The 21,177-nt window shown below is 46.9% G+C and overlaps 2 protein-coding genes across 5 annotated transcripts in view; both read right to left on the bottom strand.

Annotated features, from left to right (window-relative positions):
• The window catches only part of SNUPN (snurportin 1), a 30,114-nt gene extending 11,719 nt beyond the window's left edge, over positions 1-18,395 (bottom strand). Inside the window, exons 1-5 of one of the 4 annotated variants that reach the window (XM_023196698.2) lie at positions 18,165-18,395; positions 12,865-13,027; positions 8,782-8,926; positions 746-850; positions 412-505 (exon numbers count right to left, since the gene is read on the bottom strand). In XM_023196698.2, coding sequence (XP_023052466.1) covers positions 412-505; positions 746-850; positions 8,782-8,926; positions 12,865-13,022 — 502 coding nt within the window. In that variant the 5' untranslated portion in view covers positions 13,023-13,027; positions 18,165-18,395. Of the gene's footprint in view, positions 1-411; positions 506-745; positions 851-8,781; positions 8,927-12,864; positions 13,028-16,974; positions 17,116-17,260; positions 17,744-18,164 lie in introns of those variants that run through there. The other 3 variants (XM_023196696.2, XM_023196694.1, XM_023196697.1) reach the window with 3 other exon arrangements.
• The window catches only part of PML (promyelocytic leukemia), a 551,773-nt gene that overhangs the window by 311,521 nt on the left and 219,075 nt on the right, over positions 1-21,177 (bottom strand). The window lies entirely within an intron of this gene.

Genomic DNA, 21,177 nt, shown 5'->3' with positions numbered 1-21,177 from the left:
TCTACATGCAGTTTCAAAGATAAGCTTTCAGGTGAGGTGCAGTGGCTCACAACTGTAATCCCAGGAATTTGGGAGGCCAAGGTGGGTAGATCACTTTGAGGCCAGGAGTTCAAGACCAGCCTGGCCAAAATGGTGAAACCCAGTCTCTACTAAAAGTACAAAAATTAGCCGGGTACAGTGGCGGACGCCTATAATCCCAGCTACTCAGGAGGCTGAGGCAGAAGAATCACTTGAACCTAGGAGGTGGAAGTTACAGTGAGCCAACATTGTGCCACTGCACTCCAGCTTGGGCGACAAAGTGAGACTCCGTCTCAAAAAACAAAAAAAACAAAGATAAATTATCAAAGTGGGTCTTTAAAGCACATTACACTGTCTTTTACTGATTAATAAGTAGACACTCTATGTAGGTACCTTTTGCTGTTGAGTTTCGCCTATTGCCTCCTGGCAGAAGGGAAGAAAACCTGTTGACACAGTAACCACTCTTGGTGTAAGCACTGGTAGAACCCTGTGTGGAGAGAAAGTTACCATTCTCATTAGACCTCAAGGTCTCCTCACCCTCTTGCTTCCTCATTCTGCAGGAATGTTACTGGACCAAAGATGACTCTCAACAAATCCTTCCTGCAGGACAGTGTTTCAAGCTCCACTCCAGGCACAGCTGTTGTGGTGGATGAGGAAAATGGAGCAACAAAAAATCCCTCCCACTACAGACCAGGCCTACCGGCATAGGGGGCAGACAGTTACTCACCCTGGAGGCCACGATAAGGGCTCTTTTTCCAACAGGGCACACGACCACAATCCATTCCCGCCCCAAATCTGAAGGAACGTCAATTAACCACTCAGAAAGCATCAACTGGAAATGCAAAAAATAGTGTTAAAGATCAGCAGGGGTGTGCTCCTTGAATGTCTGCAATGTCAAGGCATTCATATCCTGTGTGTATATTAAAAACCCGAGTGAAAGAATGAGGGCAGAGAGTTGGACACGGTGGCTCACGCCTGTAATCCCAACACTTTGGGAGGCTGCAGCAGGTGGATCACCTGAGGTCAGGAGTTCAAGACCAGCTTGGCCAACATAGTGAAATCCCGTCTCTACTAAAAAATACAAAAAATTGGGCCGGGCGCGGTGGCTCAAGCCTGTAATCCCAGCACTTTGGGAGGCCGAGACGGGCGGATCACGAGGTCAGGAGATCGAGACCATCCTGGCTAACATGGTGAAACCCTGTCTCTACTAAAAAATACAAAAAACTAGCCGGGCGAGGTGGCAGGCACCTGTAGTCCCAGCTACTTGGGAGGCTGAGACAGGAGAATGGCGTAAACCCGGGAGGCGGAGCTTGCAGTGAGCTGAGATCCGGCCATTGCACTCCAGCCTGGGTGACAGAGCGAGACTCCATCTCAAAAAAAAAAAAAAACACAAAAAAAATTAGCTGGGTGTGGTGGCAGGCACCTGTAATCCCAGCTATTAGGAAGGCTGAGGCAGGAGAATTGCTTGAACCCAGGAGGCAGAGGTTGCAGTGAGCAAAAAATGGTGCCATTGCACTCCAGCCAGGGCAACAAGAGCGAAACTCCGTCTCAAAAAAAAAAAAAAGAATGAGGGCAGAAAAGGCTGACAGTGGCACCTCCATCCCATATGCTCTAGGGAGTTGGTTGTGTCTCCTGCACAGCTGACAGGATGATGGGGGCCACTGACTGTGAATTTCGGCTTCTCTCCTCCATCTCCACCTGTACCCACACCATGCTTACTGCCTCACCTCCCAGGTCAGGGTTATGAACGCTCTTCCTTTCCTTACTTTGTCCATCTCCTCCTATCATCATTACTATTATGTTCCATGGTCACAACTCAGAGGTGAATAAGATCCCTGACCTTGAGATGCTCTTCGACTAGACCAGCATTTCCCAAACTGATGCCCCAAATACGGTACTAAAGGATGTTAGGAAATCTGCCTTAAAAAACAAAACACCACCAAACCAAACCAACAAAAACAGTGATGTGGTAAAATTAATTTGGGAAGACAAACTCTTCCACTCAGTCTCTTCCATCTGTAAAGACTTTGTCCCACGGGCCAGGCGCGGTGGCTCACACCTGTAGGCCCAGCACTTTGGGAGGTCAAGGCGGGCAAATCATGAGGTCAAGAGATCGAGACCATCTGGCCAACACGGTGAAACCCCGTCTCTACCAAAAATACAAAAATTAGCTGGGTGTGCTGGCGGGCACCTTTAATTCTAGCTACTCAGGTGGCTGAGGCAGGAGAATAGTTTGAACTCAGGAGGCGGAGGTTGCAGTGAGCCAAGTTCATGCCACTGCACTCCAGCCTGGCAACAGAGCGAGACTTCATCTCAAAAGGAAAAAAAAAAGACTTTGTCCCATCAATTAATCCCTCCCATTGAATCTTTCATTTCTCCTTCCCTTTAGACACTCACTCCCAGTCTTAAAAAAAAAAAAACTTTTTGTGGCCGGGCGCAGTGGCTCACGCCTATAATCCCAGAACTTTGAGAGGCCAAGGAGGGCAGATCACGAGGCCAAGAGATCAAGACCATCCTGGCCAACAGAGTGAAACCCCATCTCTACTGAAAATACAAAAATTAGCTGGGTGTGGTGGCGTGCACCTGTAGTCCCAGCTACTCAGGAGGTTGAGGCAAGAGAATCACTTGAAGCTGGGAGATGGAGGTTGCAGTTAGCCGAGATTGCACCACTGCACTACAGCCTAGCAACAGAGCGAGACTCCGTCTCAAAAAAAAACTTTTTGTCACTCAGCATTTCTGCTGAGCTACTCCACTTTCTCCTAGTTTAAAACTACTTAATACTGCTTGATGCTGCCTTCCTGCTCACTCTGACAGTCACAGTCCAGATTTGCTACCCCACAGTCCTACTGAAGGCCCTCAGTGACCTCTTCCCATACCTCTTCCTTTTTTTTTTTTTTGAATTGGAGTCTCACTCTGTCGCCCTAAGCTGGAGTGCTGTGGCACAATCTCAGTTCACTGCAACCTCCACCTCCCAGGTTCAAGCGATCCTCCCATCTCAGCCTTCCTAGTAGCCGGGACTACAGGCACACACCACTATGCCTGGCTCATTTTTGTATTTTTAGTAGAGACAGGGTTTCACCATTTTAGCCAGGCTGGTCTCGAACTCCCGACCTCAGGTGATCCACCCACCTCAGCCTCCCAAAGTGCTGGCATTACAAGTATGAGCCACAGAGCCTGGCCTCCCATACCTCTTCCTTATCCTTCCCACTCTACTCCTTGCCTTGTGTAATGCTACCAGCCACATCTCTCTTCTTCACACACATTCTCTTGGCCCCATGACATAGCACTACTCTGTTTTTCCCTCTAAACATTCCTCCACACACTCCCCCAAAATATGTCATCTTCAGGGGGCTGTTTTAGGTCCCCCTTTTCTCTTAGATGCTGTTCCCATTGGGGTGGATCTCATCTATTTCTATAGCTTCACTTGTTACTTCTAAGAGGATGCCTCCTAATGCTCCTTCATCTCCAGACTTCTTTCCTCCACACCCACCTATATCGCCAGATGTCTGTTTGGTATCTCTTTCTCTGTTTGTCTCCTCTGTACCTAAAACTCAGTATATCCAAAATGGAATTAACTACCTTCTGTTGCCTAGGTACTTCCCACCCCTGAAACACCTACCCTTCCCTTCTGTATCTCATAACCTTGTTAATGGCATCACCACTCTGTTATTGAATCTTAGATTTTAAGCATAATCTAGACAAATTAGACTACATCAAAATTTAAAAATTCTGTGCTGCCAACAATATCACCAAGAAGACAAAAAGACAACCCACATAATGAAAGAAAATATGTGCAAATCATGTATCTGATAAGGAACTTGTATCTAGAATATATTAAAAACTCTTATAGTTCAATAATAAAAAGATAAATACTCAATTAAAAAATGAGGCAGGCAGATCACGAGGTCAGGAGATCAAGACCATCCTGGCTAACACCATGAAACCCCGTCTCTACTGAAAATACAAAAAAAAAATTAGCCAGGCGTGGTGGTGGGTGCCTGTAGTCCCAGCTACTCGGGAGACTGAGACAGGAGAATGGCGTGAACCCGGGAGGCGGAGCTTGCAGTGAGTCGAGATCGCGCCACTGCATCCAGCCTGGGCAACAGAGCGAGACTCCGTCTTAAAAAAAAAAAAAAGGCAAAGGGCAAAGGATTTGAATAGACATTTCTCCAAAGAAGATACACAAATAACCAACACGCACAAGAAAACATATTTAACATCAGGCCCGCGCAGTGGCTCACGCCTGTAATCCCAGCACTTTGGGAGGCTGAGGCGGGCAGATCACAAAGTTGGGAGTTCAAGACCAGCCTGGACAATATGGTGAAACCCCATCTCTACTAAAAATACAAAACTTAGCCGGATGTGGTGGCAGAGGGCTGTAGTCCCAGCTACTTGGGAGGCTGATGCAGGAGAATCAGTTGAACCCAGGAGGCAGAGGTTGCAGTGAGCTGAGATCGTGCCATTGCACTCCAGCCTGGGCGAGAGAGCGAGACTCCATCTCAAAAAAAAAAAAAAAGATGTTTAACATCATTAGTCACTAGGGAAATACAAATCAAAACCACAAGACACCACTTCACACCCACTAAGATGGCTATATTTAAAAGGATGGACAATAACAAGTGTTGACAAAGCTGTGGAGAAATTGGAATACTTACATGTTGCTGGTGGGAATGTAAAGTAGTGGAGTCACTTTAGAGAACAGTGTAGCACTACCTCAAAAGGTTAAACAGGGTTATCATATATAGACCCAGGAATTCCACTTCCAGATATATACACAAGAGAAATGAAAACATATGCTCACACAAAAACTTGTAGTGCATGAATGTTAATAATGGCATTATTTGGCCAGGCGCAGTAGCTCACACCTGTAATCCCAGCACTTTGGGAGGCCAAGGTGGGTGGATCAGCTCAGGTCACAAGGGAAACCCCTGTCTCTACTAAAAATATAAAAAGTAGCTGGGTGTGATGGCGCACACCTGTAGTCCCAGCTACTAGGGAGGCTGAGGCAAGAGGATCACTTGAACTCAGGACATGGAGGCTGCAGTGAGCCAAGAACATGCCACTGTACTCCAGCCTGGATGACAGAGTGAGACTCCACCTCAAAAAAATAAATAAATAAAATTAATTTAAAAATCAAATAAAAATGGCATTATTCATAACAGCCAAAAAGTGGGAGCATCTCAAATAGCCATAAACTGAAGAATGAATAAACAAAATGTAGTCTATCCATACAGTGGAATATTATTTGGTAATAAAAAAGAGTGAAGTAGGCTGGGCGCGGTGGCTCAAGCCTGTAATCCCAGCACTTTGGGAGGCCGAGACGGGCGGATCACGAGGTCCGGAGATCGAGACCATCCTGGCTAACACAGTGAAACCCCGTCTCTACTAAAAAAATACAAAAAACTAGCCGGGCGAGGTGGCGGGCGCCTGTAATCCCAGCTACTCTGGAGGCTGAGGCAGGAGAATGGCGTAAACCAGGGAGGCGGAGCTTGCAGTGAGCTGAGATCCAGCCACTGCACTCCAGCCTGGGCGACAGAGCGAGACTCTGTCTCAACCAAACCAAAAAAAAAAAAAAAAAAAAAAAAGAGTGAAGTACTGATACATGGTACAACATGATGAATCTTGGAAACCTCATGCTAAGTAAAAGAAGCCAGTAACAGAAGTCCACATATTATATGATTCCCTTTCTATGAAATGTCCAGAATAGGCACAGAAAGTAGATTAGTGATTAGGGGCTACAGGGAAGAATGGAGAGTGACACTAATTAGTATGGGGGTTTCTTTTGGGGATAAGGAAAATGTTCTAGAATTAAATAGTGGTGATGGTTGCACAGTCTTGTGACTACACTAGGGCACTGAGTCAGGTTTATTATAGTGATCTGCTGCTTCATGGCCTGAACCTCACCCTGGCCAACTGACTGGTCTGGGGTGGCTGGGCAGGCTCACTTTATTCAAAAACATTAAACTACACAATAAAAATAGGCAAATTGTATGGTATATGAATTATATCTCAATATAACTGTTTAAAAAATAGTCGTAGCAGCTAATACTTGTGGGGCACTTACGGGCTCTGGGCTAGGTATTTAAGGCACATTAGCATTATTTCATTTAATCCTCCTACCAATCCTGTGAGATAAGTACTATTACTATCCTCTATTTTACAGATAAGAAACCAAAGACTTAGAGTGGTTAAAATATCTTGCTTAAAGTCAACACAGAGCCTAGCTTTGAGATCAGATCTATGTGACCTCAAAGCTTACATCCTTGACCACTTCTTATACTGCCTCTCATATCCAGTCCACTGCTAAGTTCTTCCATTCTATCTGGCAACATTTATTTTTTATTTATTTTATTTATTTTTTATAGAGATGGGATCTTCATATGCTGCCCAGGCTGGTCTCAAACTCCTGGCCTCAAGCAATCCTCCTGCCTTGGCCTCCTAAAGTGCTGGGATTACAACTGTGAGCCACTATACCCGGCCTCCCTGCATATATATATATATATATTTTTTGTTTGTTTGTTTGTTTGTTTTGAGATGGACTCTAGCTTTGTCACCCAGGCTGGAGTATAGTAGCATGATCTCGGCTCACTGCAGCCTCCACTTTCCAGGTTCAAGTGATTTTCTGCCTCAGCCTCCTGAGTAGCTGGGATTACAGGCACCCACCACACTTGGCTAATTTTTGTATTTTTAATAGATGGGGTTTCACCACGTTGGCCGGGCTGGTCTCAAACTCCTGGTCTTAGCCTCCCAAAGTGCTGGGATTACAGGTATGAGTCACTGTGCCCGGCCCCTACACATATTTTTGAGGCCCGTTACATCTCTTCTGTCATACTCCTTCCCCTAACTCTATGCCACTCCACCCTAACCAGACTGCAAACTGCTCCTGGGCACACCATATACTCCTTTCCCGCTTCTGGGCCTCATGCTCAGCCTGTTTGTTCCCACTGCCTGGAATGCCCTAAAATGCACTGCACTTCTATCCATTAATGTCCTACTTACCCTTCAAGGCTGCCTCTTCCTTCATTAACCCTTCTCTGATTTCACGCTCCTTCCTTCCTCCCTGGTTGGAAGGAATCTCACTTTTTTTTTTTTTAGATGGAGTCTTGCTGTGTCGCCCAGGCTAGAGTGCAGTGGCGTGATCTTGGCTCACTGCAAGCTCTGCCTCCCAGGTTCAAGCGATTTTCTGCCTCAGCTTCCCAAGTAGCTGGGACTACAGACACCTGCCACCACGCCCGGCTACTTTTTTTTTTGTATTTTTAGTAGAGACAGGGTTTCACTGTGTTACTTTTTGATAGCACAAAACATCTTCTACACCTATTCTAGGAGTACAGGGGCTATTTCTGTTCCACATCTATGTTCCCATGTCATAGCCTAGTTTAACAGAGAGCAGGTCTTTCAATAACGCTTACTGAACAAAACTGAATTGTACTTTGTAACAGAGGATGTTATCTATAATGTATTTGGGGTAAAGAAATGGGCTGTGGGAGTGCATGCAAGAACCATATTCCATTTTTTTTTAAATTTATTTAGAGATGGGGTCTCGCCGGGCGCAGTGGCTCACGCCTGTAATCCCAGCACTTTGGGAGGCTGAGGTGGGGTGGATCACCTGAGGTCAGGAGTTCGAGACCCACCTGGCCAACATGGTGAAACCCTGTCTCTACTAAAAATACAGAAAAGTAGCCGGGAGTGGTGGCAGGCATCTGTAATCCCAGCTACTTGGGAGGCTGAGGCAGGAGAACTGCTTGAACCCAGGAGGCAGAGGCTGCAGTGAGCCAAGATTGCACCACTGCACTCCAGCCTGGGCAACAAGAGTGAAACTCCATCGCAAAAAAAAAAAAAAAGAGAGATGGGGGTCTCACTATGTTAGCCAGGTTGGTCTTGAACTCCTGGCTTCAAATAATCCTCCCACCTTGGCCTCCCAAAGTGTTGAGATTTCAGGTATGAGCCACCACACTCAGGCCCAGGAACCATATTCTAAAGACAGGGGAGGATTCTGAGATGACAAGATACTTGGGTTCTAGACGCAAGTATATGATAGCAGGGTAGACCTCTCTCCCAACTTGGACCCATACCCTGCTTCCTGAAATACCTGAGCTGCCTGGAACACAAGAACAGTCTCTCTCCACGCTTCTTTCCCTATGGTACCACAGCCATGTTGGTTTCCTCTCTGGATCTAAAAGGGCACTGAGTCAGGTTTATTATTGTGATCTGCTGTTTCATGGCCTGAACCTCACCTTGGCCAACTGGCTGGTCTGGGGTGGCTGGGCAGGCTCGCTTTATTCAAGAGCAGCTGTACTTCCCACCTGAGTGTGAAATTTCAAAACTGGCCTCATAGTACACTGCCTGGGAAAGATTCTACCACCCAGAGAAGTGGAAGGAGTCAGTGGTAGTCTGGGCAGGCCCAATCCAGAACAGTTGTGCAGTGACAACTAAAAAAAATGACAAGGATAAGGAGTCTGTTACTATATCAATAGATCAGGGACTTTCTGCAGTGGGCTGGCCGTCTTTGGTAACAGCATAGGCTAATAGTTCCCAAACCCCACCATCCACAGACTCCATCAGTGATTCCTAGTCCATAGCACAGTAAGCCATCTCTTCTTATCATCCCATATGCTCTATGTACATTGGCATGTTCTTTGCAGTTCCTATTCCTTTTCCCTGCCTCATTCTCCTCTCTTTATGACAGCATTTATTTCAGTGGGCTTTGACTGCATAGTAAAGGGAGTGAGATTAGTTGGGTCTAATCTTCTCTGGACCACCTACTTGATTAGCATAGCGTTTTGGTAACTTCTTGACAGTGTCAATGTCCATTTCTTCATCATCTTTCTTATCTTCTTCCTCACTCTCCATCCCTGTCCAGTCATCTTCAGCCAGTCTTCTGGCATGATTCACATAATCCAGCCGCTTGCTGGAAGGAAAAAAAAGGCATAAGGGCAGATCTTTTTTTTTTTTTTTTAGACAGGGTCTCACTCTGTTGCCCAGGCTGGAATGGTGCAATCTCAGCTCACTGTAGCCTCGACCTCCTGGGCTCAAGTGATCTTCCCACCTCAGCTTCCGGAGTAGATGGGACTATAGGCACACACCACCACCCCTGGCTAATTTTTGTATTTTTTGTAGAGATGGGGTTTCACCATGTTGCCCAGGCTGGTCTCAAACTCCTGGCTTCAAGTGATCTGCCTACCTCAGCCTCCCAAAGTGCTGGGATTATTAGGCACGAGCCACCACGTCTGGCCAGGGCAGGTCTTTATGTCTTCTAGGAAGATGCCCTATAATGAGACACATTTAATTCGAAAGCTCCAAATTCGGGAGCAGCTTGGGGATTCTGATGGAAGTAAGAAATGATGGGATCTCCTTTGCAAGGCTAAACCAGTGACTGCCCCCTCAAAATCTTAAATAGGGAAACCCCCTCTGAATACACTCAGTCTTCCTCAGAGTTTCCTAAGAATGCAAAATAAAATATCTAAAGAATTTTCCAAGGTTCACTAGCTGGAAAGGCTAATTTCACCCCTACCCCATCCCACCCCAGATGAAAGCTGATACCTTCCCGCCTAGCAGATAGCTCCTCCAAAGACCCCAGGGATGGAAGAGAAGAGCCACTGAGATGTAGTGAGAAGTCTAAAGCAAGGACAGCTTCTGGAGATTTCTGCTTTATACACCTTTTTTGTTTTTAAAGAGAATTTTTTCTTTTGTAGGGACTGTAGGTGTATGCCACTGTGCCCAGCTTATACAGCTTTCTCAGAAGCCTGGTCTTTCTCCAGCTCCTGTCTAACTTTCAAAAAAGGCCACTTAGTTTACAATTTAATATATTTTATTTATTTGTTTCCCTTTATCATTATCTTGTTTTAAAACAACACATGCTAGAAAGTTTGGGAAACTGAATAGAAAAAAAAAGAACCTTTTGGAACCTAATTGTTTCAAAGTGATTTGGAAATACCACATAACCTCCCACACTTGATTTCTTCAATGCTAAAGCAGGAATTCCACCACTGAGGCAGTGAAACCAACACAGCTGGTTTCTCTTAAACACATACATGTTCATGCTCACTACAAAAAGGCACACACCAGAGAGAACATATGAAAGCACAATGGTCTTTTATCTTGAGAATAAAAGAGCTTGTATATTTGCACATGTGTGAAAGAAAGTCTGCCTGTGGTTATTTTCTGAGCATTGTTTGTAATCACAAAAGAAGAAAACTGCCCAGACACCCATCAGGAGGGACTGGCTAGATGGCATTATGAAGTATCCATTCCATGGAATACCTGACACCATGAAAAAGGAATGATGTAGTACTTTATGAACTGATACAGAATTTCTCCCCCAAAACACCACTAAATAAATGTGCAGAACAGTATATAGTATACTGCTACTTGTGTTTAAAAAAAAAAAAAAAAAGGCCAGGCGCAGTGGCTCCTGCCTGTAATCCCAGCCCTTTGGGAGGGTGAATTGGTCAGACCACTTGAGCTTAGGAGTTCAAAATCGGCTTGGGCAACCTAGTGAAATCCTGTCTCTACCAAAAATACAAAAATTAGCTGGGTGTGGTGGCCTGTGCTAGTGGTCCCAGCTACTTGGGAGGCTGAGGTTGCAGTGAGTCAAGATCATGCCACAGTACTCAGCCTGGGTGACAGAGTTTAAAAAAAAAAAAAAAAAGGCCAGGTGCTGTGGCTCAAGCCTGTAATCCCAGCACTTTGGGAGGCCAAGACGGGCGGATCACGAGGTCAGGAGATCGAGACTATCCTGGCTAACACGGTGAAACCCCATCTCTACTAAAAAATACAAAAAAACTAGACGGGTGAGGTGGCGGGCGCCTGTAGTCCCAGCTACTTGGAGGCTGAGGCAGTAGAATGGTGTAAACCTGGGAGGCGGAGCTTGCAGTGAGCCGAGATCTGGCCACTGCACTCCAGCCTGGGTGACAGAGCGACACTCTGTCTCAAAAAAAAAAAAAAAAAAGCTTTTATACATATACTACCACACACACTTGCTCATACATACATACAATATCTTCAGAACGGCCGGGTGTAGTGGCTCACATCTGAAATCCCAGCACTTTGGGAGGTCAAGGTGGGAGGATCAGTTGAGCCTAGGAGTTCAAGATCAGCCTGAGCAACAGAGGGAGACCCTGTCCCTACAAAATATTAAAAAATTAGCCAGGTGCTATGGAGTGTGCCTGTAGTCCCACCTACTTCAGAGGCCGAGCTGGGAGGATCACTTGAGCCTGGGAGGTTGAGGCTGCAGTGAGCCAGGATCTGCACACTCCAGCCTGAACAACGGAGTGACACCCTGTCTAATATATATATATATATTTGGAAGGATACACAAGAAACTAATAATACAGGAGAGGAACTGGATAGCTATGGGACAGAAATGGGAAGAAGACTTCACCATATACTCTTCGATTTATTTTTTTGAGAGAGAGTCTAGCTCTGTTGCCCAGGCTAGAGTGCAGTGGTGCGATCTTGGCTCACTGCAACCTCCACCTCCCAGGTTCAAGTGATTCTCCTGTCTCAGCCTCCCAAGTAGCTGGGACTATAGGCGTGCACCACCATGTCGGGCTAATTTTTGTATTTTTAGTAGAGACAGTTTTTTGCCATGTTGGTCAGGCTGGTCTCGAACTCCTGACCTCAGGTGATCCACCCACCTCGGCCACCCAAAGTGCTGGGATTACGGCTGTCAGCCACCGTACCTGGCCTCTTCTGTATATTTTAAATTTTCAATCATATAAATATATTACCTATTCAAAGATAACTACATTTTTAAAAATGGGGAGAGGAATGATCTGGAAATGTATTCTGCAAGCCACCCAGAGCCACAGGGAACCAACCGTCTCTGCCAAACACAACCAGTGATGCAACACTGGGCAAAATGCAGACTGTATGGAAACTATGCAGCTGTTAGTAGTTTCTTCTGATCCCTAATTCCTTAATTTATGACCCAGAAGAGGCCCATGCTGCACTGAGAATATAAGGATCAGCCCCACCTTCAGAGCAGCTCAGCCTCAAACACTCTTATCCTGCCCTATTTCCCTGTTTGCCCATCTTGGCACTTAGAATTAAGTGTATGGAAGACATTTCCTCAGATTCCCTTAGGCATTATTTGTCTTGAACTCCCAAGAGTGCCACAGAAACATTTTGGCTGAAGGCAGATGGGAAGATCACACCAATACCAGCATTCAGGGTACAGAAGCCAAACACAAGCATCCCAGGAAATGTGGGGAGTGAAAGTCTGGGCGTGGCTTTCACAAGTTCCTAAACCACAGAGCTCAGTACAGCTGCCAGGAAAAAAAAGAAAAACTTAACCAAATAATTGAGCTTTTGGTTTAAAAGTTTGGTCTCTCCCTACTTCCTCATCTTCTCCTAAGCTCTGGGTATAAAAGAAACCTATTGGCCGGGCACGGTGGCTCACGCCTGTAATCCTAGCACTTTGGGAGGCCAAGACGGGCGGATCACGAGGTCAGGAGATGGACACCATCCTGGCTAAACCCCTTCTCTACTAAAAAATACAAAAAATTAGCTGGGCGTGGTGGCGGGCGCCTGTAGTCCCAGCTACTCGGGAGGCTGAGGCAGGAGAATGGCGTGAACTGGGAGGCAGAGCTTGCCATGAGAGGAGATGGCACCACTGCACTCCAGCCTGGGCGACAGAGCGAGACTCCGTCTCAAAAAGAAAAAAAAAAAAAGAAACCTACCTCTGCCAGGATTTACCCCTCTGAATCCCTATCTGTGGGCAAGAAGATCAGCCAGCCAACAAAAGGTACTTTGAAGGGGGCCTTTGTAGAGACAAGCCTAGAGCCTTCGGAATGGTTCACAGCTCCTAGCCCAGAGAAAGAAGCCAAGGAGTTAAAGCTTCCTTACGATTTCTGCAGTTCCAGTAACCGCCGGCGGCGCTCACTCTGCTCCAAGGAACTGTACTTGGACTTGTACTGGGATAGGCGGGGGTGTGGGGCAGCTGTGCTGTTCAGATCTTGAGACACAGAAAAGCTACTAGCCAGGGCTTGACTCAACTCTTCCATCTTCCCTACAAAGAAAAACGTAAGAAAATGGTTCATTCATTTCATATCATCTCCTGTATACAGGCAGTTATGCAGTTATGACATAATATGATGGCCACATTCCTGAAAAAACATTAACTTAGGCCGGGCGCGGTGGCTCAAGCCTGTAATCCCAGCACTTTGGGAGGCCGAGACGGGTGGATCACGAGGTCAGGAGTTCGAGACCATCCTGGCTAACACGGTGAAACCCCATCTCTACTAAAAATACAAAAAACTAGCCGGGCGAGGTGGCGGGCGCCTGTAGTCCCAGCTACTCAGGAGGCTGAGGCAGGAGAATGGCGTAAACCCGGGAGGCGGAGCTTGCAGTGAGCTGAGATCCGGCCACTGCACTCCAGCCTGGGCGAGAGCGAGACTCCGTCTCAAAAAAAAAAAAAAAAAAAAACATTAACTTAATGCAAAATCACAATTGTTTCCATGAGAAAAAAGGAAGTTAAAGGGTAAATGAGTCATATATTAGCAATAGATTATTTTCCTACAGATATTTCCTTTTTTTCTTTTTTTTGAGACAGTATCCTCTCTATCACTCAGGCTGGAGTGTAGTGGTGCAAGCACAGCTCACTGTTGCCTCAATCTACTGGGTGAAGTGATCCTCCTACCTCAGCTTCCCCAGTAACTGGGACCACAGGTGTATACCACCACACCCAGCCAATTTTAAAATTTATTGGTACAGACAGGATCTCCCTATATTGCCTAGGCTAGTCTTGAACTCTTGGGCTCAAGCAATCTTCCCTCTTCAGCCTCTCAAAGTGCTGGGATTATAGGTGTGAGTCACTGCGCCCCACCTTTTCTAAGCAGTTCCTCTATAGTTTCCTGAATAGCCACTACTCATTAACCAGTGTAACTCTCTATGCAGTTTATTCAATTGTTTAATTGAATTAATTTCAATTAATTCAGTTAATTACTTTATTCAATTGTAAATTGAATTAATTTATTTAATTCTCAACTAAATGTCAACTCATATTATGAAAATTTAGTTCCAGAGGAAACACTGGTTCTAGGATCCCTGGAGGAAGACAAGAGGAGTCAAAAACCCCAAACTTGCTGGGCGCAGTGGCTCACGCCTATAATCCCAACACTTTTGGAGGCTGAGGTGGGTGGATCACGAGGTCAGGAGTTTGAAACCAGCCTGACCAACATGGTGAAACCCCGTCTCTACTAAAAATACAAAAATTAGCTGGACGTGGTGGCAGGCACCTGTAATCCCAGCTACTCGAGAGGCTGAGGCAGGAGAATCACTTGAACCTGGGAGGCAGAGGTTTCAGTGAGCCGAGATCGTGCCACTGCACTCCAGCCTGGGCGACAGAGCGAGACTTCAAAAGAAAAAAGAAACTCTAGCCAGGCATGGTGGCTCATGCCTGTAATCCCAGCACTTTGGGAGGCCAAGACAGGAGAATCACTTGAGGCCAGGAGTTCAAGACCAACCTGGACAACGTAGTGAGACTATGTCTCTACTTTTTAAATAAAAAAGTAAAAAATTATTTTAAATTATATTTTATATTTAAAAAATCTGGCTGTTACTTCCTCATAGTCTAGTTTTGTTTTTAGGTGGGCAGAAAGAAGGTTTCAGGGTTACTTACGTGGGACTCACTTGGAAAAGAGCTAGAATGTGGAGGGCTGCTTAACAAGTAACGCCAGTGCTCCAGTAGTGTGAAGAACTTACATAAAGTACATTAGGGAAACAAGACAAGTAGATGTCATTTTGAAAACAGACTTCCCACTTTAGGTGGACCCTAAAGAATGGGAGTGGGGAGAAAGGTGAATTCACACTTCATTCACACTCCTGTGAGCCTTAGACTATAAGAAAACAGGAACATTTGGGAGAAATCTGACTCACACTGCTGGGCTGGCCCAACCCTCTGGTTCTAGTGTAAACCAGAGGGCACCTCCAGTGCTTAACCTCCATCCCAGGCCAGGTCCAGTGCTCTCAGCACCAAAATCAACAGGTTCATTCCAGAGCCTCTACAGTGAAAAATATAACTCCATAGCCCTCTACTTGGCCAGTGAGTTACTTTCCATTGCACAAGTGAAGTCAGATCTTTTTCTTCATTTGAAACATTAGATTTTGTTTAATTTTTTTGAGATGGAGTCTCGCTCTGTCGCCCAGGCTGGAGTGCAGTGGCACGATCTCGACTCACTGCAAGCTCTGCCTCCCGGGTTCATGCCATTCTCCTGCCTCAGCCTCCCGAGTAGCTGGCACTACAGGCGCCTGCCACCACACAAGGCTAATTTTTTGTATTTTTAGTAAAGACAAGGTTTCACCCTGTTAGCCAGGATGGTCTCAATCTCCTGATCTCGTGATCCATCCGCCTTGGCCTCCCAAAGTGCTGGGATTACAGGCGTGAGCCACTGTGCCCGGTCGATTTTAATTTAAAAGGAACTTAAAAATTGTGGTTTGCAGGTGCAGTTGTGCTTGCCTTTAGTCCCAGCTACTCTGGAGGCTGAGGCAGGAGGTATGCTTGAGCCCAGGAGTTTGAAGTCAACCTGAGCAATATAGCAAGACCCTGTCTGTAAAATGAAAAAAAAAAAATGTGGCTAAATACACATATCATGAAATTCATCATCTTAACCATTTTTAGGTGTACAGTTCTGTAAACTTAAGTATGTTCCACATTGCTGTGCAGAACTCTCCAGAACTCTTTTTATCTTGAATAACTGAACCTCTATAACCTTTAAACATAAAAGACATTTTTTTTTTTGAGACAGAGTTTCGCTCTTGTTGCCCAGGCTGGAGTGCAACCACACCATTTCGGCTCACTGCAAGCTCCGCCTCCCGGGTTCACGCCATTCTCCTGCCTCAGCCTCCCGAGTAGCTGGGATTACAGGCGTGCGCTGCCACGCCTGGCTAATTTTGTACGGTTTTTTTTTTTGTTTTGTTTTGTTTTTTTTTTTCTGTAGAGATGGGGTTTCTCCATGTTGGTCAGGCTGGTCTCAAACTCCCGATCTCAGGTGATCTGCCTGCCTAGGCCACCGAAAGTGCTGGGATTACAGGTGTGAGACACCGCGCCCCGCCATAAAAGGAGCTTTTTAGTAGATAAGATTAGCCTATTATCAGTGTGAATTTAAGATGTGTCTTTTTTTTTTTTTTTTTTTTTTTGAGACGCAGTCTTCGCTCTGTTGCCCAGGCTGGTTACTTTTGTTTTTGTATTTTTAGTAGAGGCGGAGTTTCACCGTGTTAGCAAGGATGCTCTCGATCTCCTGACCTCCTGATCCGCCCGCCTCCTCGGCCTCCCACAGTGCTGGGATTGCAGGCGTGAACCACCACGCCCGGACTTTTTTTTTTTTTTTGAGACAGGGTCTCGCTCTGTTTCCTGGGCTGGACGGCAGTGGTGTGATCTCGCCTCACTACAGCCTCTGCCTCCTGGGTTCAAGTGATTCTCCTGCCTCAGCCTCCTGAGTAGCTGGGATTACAGGCGTGCACCACCATGCCCGGCTAATTTTTGTATTTTTAGTAGAGAAGGGGTTTCATCATGTTGGCCAGGCTGGTCTGAAACTCTAGACCTCAAGTGATCCGCCAGCATCAGCCTCCCAAAGTGCTAGAATTACAAGCACTAGCCACTGCACCCGGCCTGAGGCGTGTCTTAATATCTTTGCAGGGCAACCAGGGATTGCCATTCCTGAGTGACTGAGGCCTCATGATGAGTGCTTGGGATTCATATGGTATGTTATTCAAATCATCCATAATGGTATATATGCTGTTGTCTCTACTTTTCTGTACTTTTGTGTAAGTTTGAAATCTTTCATAATAAAAAAATTTTTAAAGTCATTATGTCTTCAGTTCATCACCAAAGTAATGACCAAATCCAAAGCACCTTTACTAGGCCTATCATGCACTATCTTGGTGTGGGCTCCCGCTCTGCCAAGAACCACACAACCTTTGAAACTGATGTCCTGGATACTGGGGCGGTTCCTTTACCTTCCTTCAAGGCTGTTCTTGGCCAGCGCCTGCTGTTTCAACCCATTCCTTGGATGGTGCTGCCTCCAAGTGTTCGGAGCTTAGCCCAAGGTGGTTTTATTCTCCACCATTATCCCCCGCTTCCAACTCCCTAAAGTACGACCCGACCAGGCCCCGCCCACGCTCCACCCTCCCTGCCTGTCTAGCCCCTTCCCCCATCCGTTCCCCCTCCTTCGCGTCTTCCCATCCGGCACCCCCGCCTCGCGTCCCCTGGGTCCACATCCTGCCAGCCTCCGCGTTTCCCTACCCCTGCTACCGGGCTCCAGCCCCGGGGACGCTATCTGCTCCATTCGGCCGTGCGCGCCGCCACCGCACCCCACCGCCTTTTTCTAGGCATGGGGTCATCTAGGCCATATGTGATTCACCCCTGCCCCACAAAAGTCCCTGAGGGGTCCTGGCCGGACAGTACGGAATAGAAGAACGGAAACTCTCCCAAAAGGAGTCCCCAGCCTGGCTCTACCCCTCCAGATGACGCCCCGGGAGGCCAGAATGCGGGGCCGGCCAGAGGGAGTCACAGCCCGGCACCGAGAGGCAGCTTGGCAGCTGGCGGGGCCCGGGCTCGAACCCAGGGACTCACCCAAACTGAGGTGACCGTCGCACGCGCCGCCGCCGCCACCGGGGCCGACCAATCACCTGCCCTGGGAGCGCTGGCCCCCCCCCCCGACCCCCCCAGCGGCTGCCGCACCGCTGGGCCCACAGGCCTCGAGCCCTGAGTTTCCGGCTCCTCCCTACTTTGCGAACGCTGGGAGTTCCGTTGCCCGCAGGCCGTTACTTCCGCCCTCAACGGCTGGCGCATTTCCCAACCGCTAGGGTGGAGGCCCTCCTGCATTTGCTTTGCACTGTCCGGGACCCTTCCTGCAAGATGACTTGACCAGGCCGAGGTCTCCCTCCTGGGCACAAGCTCTTCGGGGCTCCTTTCGCCAATGGGAGGAGGCTGATCTTGTGGCCCGGCATTCAAGGCCCTGGGTCCTGCCGCCTCTCGCAGATGCTCCCGGGTCTTAGGGCTGCACCTGGAGTCCCCTTCCCCTCCTGCGCCCGTGCTTTTAAACGGGCAGTGCCAATTGCGTGGATTACTCCTCCTAACCCCTCACACCCAAGTTTCAGACACAGGCCTTCGCTCCCCACTTGCCCTTACAAAAGCAGATACATACCCCGATTATTGCCTGTTTGCTGCTGTTGCCAGCTTCTTTCCCACTCGGCTGCGGACTGAGCAATGGCAGGGACCTGGCTTGATTCCTACTTAAGTAGCCAGAGTCCAGCATAAGGGATGGTGCTCAGTAGACCCTGGGTGAAGGAATGATTGAATTGATGCAAGAGATTAGGGGAAGCAGCAGAGATTTAGGAGATTCAGTCCTACCAGGGTGTAGCCTCTGCAAGGCGGGACAGCTGAGATTACAATTTTAAAACAATATTTATTGAATGCTTACATTCATCTACACCCTGCTTCATACACATCATCTCATTTGTTTTCCTTTTTTTTCTTTTTTAAGCCAGTAGATATTAACTCTCAATCATGACATGAGGAAGTAGACACACAGAAGCTCAGAGAGGTTAAGTAATTTGGCCAAAGTAACACAACTTTCAAGGAAAATGTTTGAGTTTGCTGAATGTTTGATGTATAGAGAAGTTGACTACTAATGTATGACAGAAGCAAAGTATCCATCCATCTTTGGCACATTTTTGAGTCCAGGGAATGCTAAGATGTGGACTTGTGTATTTCATGCACATTACACTATACATTCAGACTAAAAAGAACAGGAAATTAGGCTGATGAAAGGCTACTACTAGACTGGCAAAAAGGGTGCTGGGGCCCTGAAAGGCCAATTTTTCTGGACCTGAGATTTTATTTAGGTGGCTCTTTCAGTGGACAGGCTGAGCAAATCTGTCCACTAGGGTATTTATTTGGTGCATCCACGAATAAAAGCTCATGTCTGCCTGATTTATGAGACTGACAAAAAAGAGAAGCCCAGGGCCTGACTTCACTAGGGAATTTTGACACACAGGATATTAGGTATTTTGTATTCAAACAACCATCCCTTACAACCACGGAGGTCACATCTAATGGTCAGGACTGCACAGAAAAGAACAAAGACCCTAAACATTGGAGGAAAATAGACTGAGACTGAGAAAGAAGTTCCCAAATGCATGCATGGAGGTCCAGGAGAAAGGTTCTAGTTCCTCACTTAGCTGAATAACTTCCCGTATCACTGAAAAAACAAAACAAAACCAGGCCAGGCACAGTGGCTCACGCCTGTAATCCCAGCACTGTGAGAGGCCAAGGTGGAAGTAGTCCATGAGTTTGAGACCAGCCTGGGCAACATGACAAAAACCTGTCTCTACAAAAAAAAATTAGCTAGGTGTAGTGGTGTGAGTCATGATCCCAGCTACTTGGAAGGCTGAGGTGGGAGGATCACTTGAGCCCAGGAAGTCAAGGCTGCAGTGAGCTGTGATTCTGCCACTACACTCAGCCTGGAGACCCTGTCTCAAAACAAAGAAAAACCAGAGCTCCTGGCCCAGGGGTTCATCTAGAGCCAGTGGGTGTTTCAGAAGGGGCTACCTCTGGAATCTCAGCTTCAGAATGTTGGCCACATACACATACTGTGCTTAACGGCTTTAAATCAATCAATTTAAGACAAAAAAGCCTGACTACATTTATTTAAAAGGGCAACATTGGCCAGGTGTGGTGGCACACGCCTGTAATCCTAGCACTTTGGGAGGCCAAGGTGAGCGGATCACGAGGTTGAGAGATCCAGACCATCCTGGCCAACATGGTGAAACCCCGTCTCTATTAAAAATAGAAAAATTAGCTGGGCATGGTGGCACACGCCTGTAATCCCAGCTACTCGGGAGGCTGAGGCAGGAGAATCCCTTGAACCTGGGAGGCAGAGGTTGCACTGAGCCGAGATCGCACCAGTGCACTCCAGCCTGGCATCAGAGCGAGACTCTGTCTCAAAAAAAAAAAGGGCAACATCGTAGCATTACCTTACATCAATCACTTCCCACTTTATTAGAAGGTATCTATAAAATAAATGCATTGCTCATGCCTGTAATCCCAGCACTTTGGGAGGCTGAGGCAGGCGATCACCTGAGGTCAGGAGTTTGAGACCAGCCTGACCAACATGGAGAAACCCCGTCTCTACTAAAAATACAAAATTAGCTGGGCATGGTGGTGCATGCCTGTAATCCCAGCTACTCGGGAGGCTGAGGCAAGAGAATTGCTTGAATCCGGGAAGTGGCAGTTGCGGTGAGCCGAGATTGTGCCATTGCATTCCAGTCTGGACAACAAGAGCGAAACTCCGTCTCAAAACTAAATAAATAAATAAATAAAGTGAAAATAATGTTATAGGTTGGTGCAAAAGTAATTGCAGTTTTTGGCCAGGTGCAGTGGCTCATGCCTATAATCCCAGCACTTTGGGAGGCCAAGGCAGGCGAATCACCTGAGGTTAGGAGTTCGAGACCAGCCTGACCAACATGGAGAAACCCCGTCTCTACTAAAAATATAAAATTAGCCGGGCATGATGGCGCATGCCTGTACTCAGCTACTTAGGAGGCTGAGGCAAGAGAATCGCTTGAACCCAGAAGGCAGAGGTTGTGGTGAGCCAAGATGGTGCCATTGCACTCCAGCCTGGGCAACAAGAGTGAAACTCCGTCTCAGAAAAAAAAAAAAAAAGTAATTGCAGTTTTTGCCATTAAAATTAATGGCACCAACCTAATATAATCTTGCTAGATAGATGTGGATGTCTGCAGAAAGCTGTAAGTCTGGGGACTTTATACAAATCAGAGATTAGCAAGTGTCGAAGTGATAAGGAGTCACACTAATAGAATTTTTCTTTGATGTAATCAGAAAAATTCAAAGAGGACAGAAGAGGGAAGAACCACTTTCTCACTCTATTTTTCAATGTCATTAAAGTGGAACCTGTGTACCCCTTAAAATCTTCTGGTTGCCCATGGGCAGGAGAATCCTTACCTAGAAAAGAGGAGGGTGAGAGCAGGAAGGTGTCCAGCCCGGAGAGGAAGTGGAGGGCGGTAAGATCACAGAGGCAGCTGGGACACAGGGGCAGGTAAAGGCCTGCAGGCCACAGTGGGGAGTTTGGATTTTACCTCCATTGCTGAAAAGGGTTTTTTTTTGGCGGGGGGGGGGGGGGGGGGGGGGGGGGGGGGGGG

Source organism: Piliocolobus tephrosceles, chromosome 6, assembly GCF_002776525.5.
Source record: "Piliocolobus tephrosceles isolate RC106 chromosome 6, ASM277652v3, whole genome shotgun sequence".
NCBI lineage: Eukaryota > Metazoa > Chordata > Mammalia > Primates > Cercopithecidae > Piliocolobus > Piliocolobus tephrosceles.
Note: the sequence above shows the minus strand (reverse complement) of the source record. Positions and strands in the feature narration are given on the sequence as shown.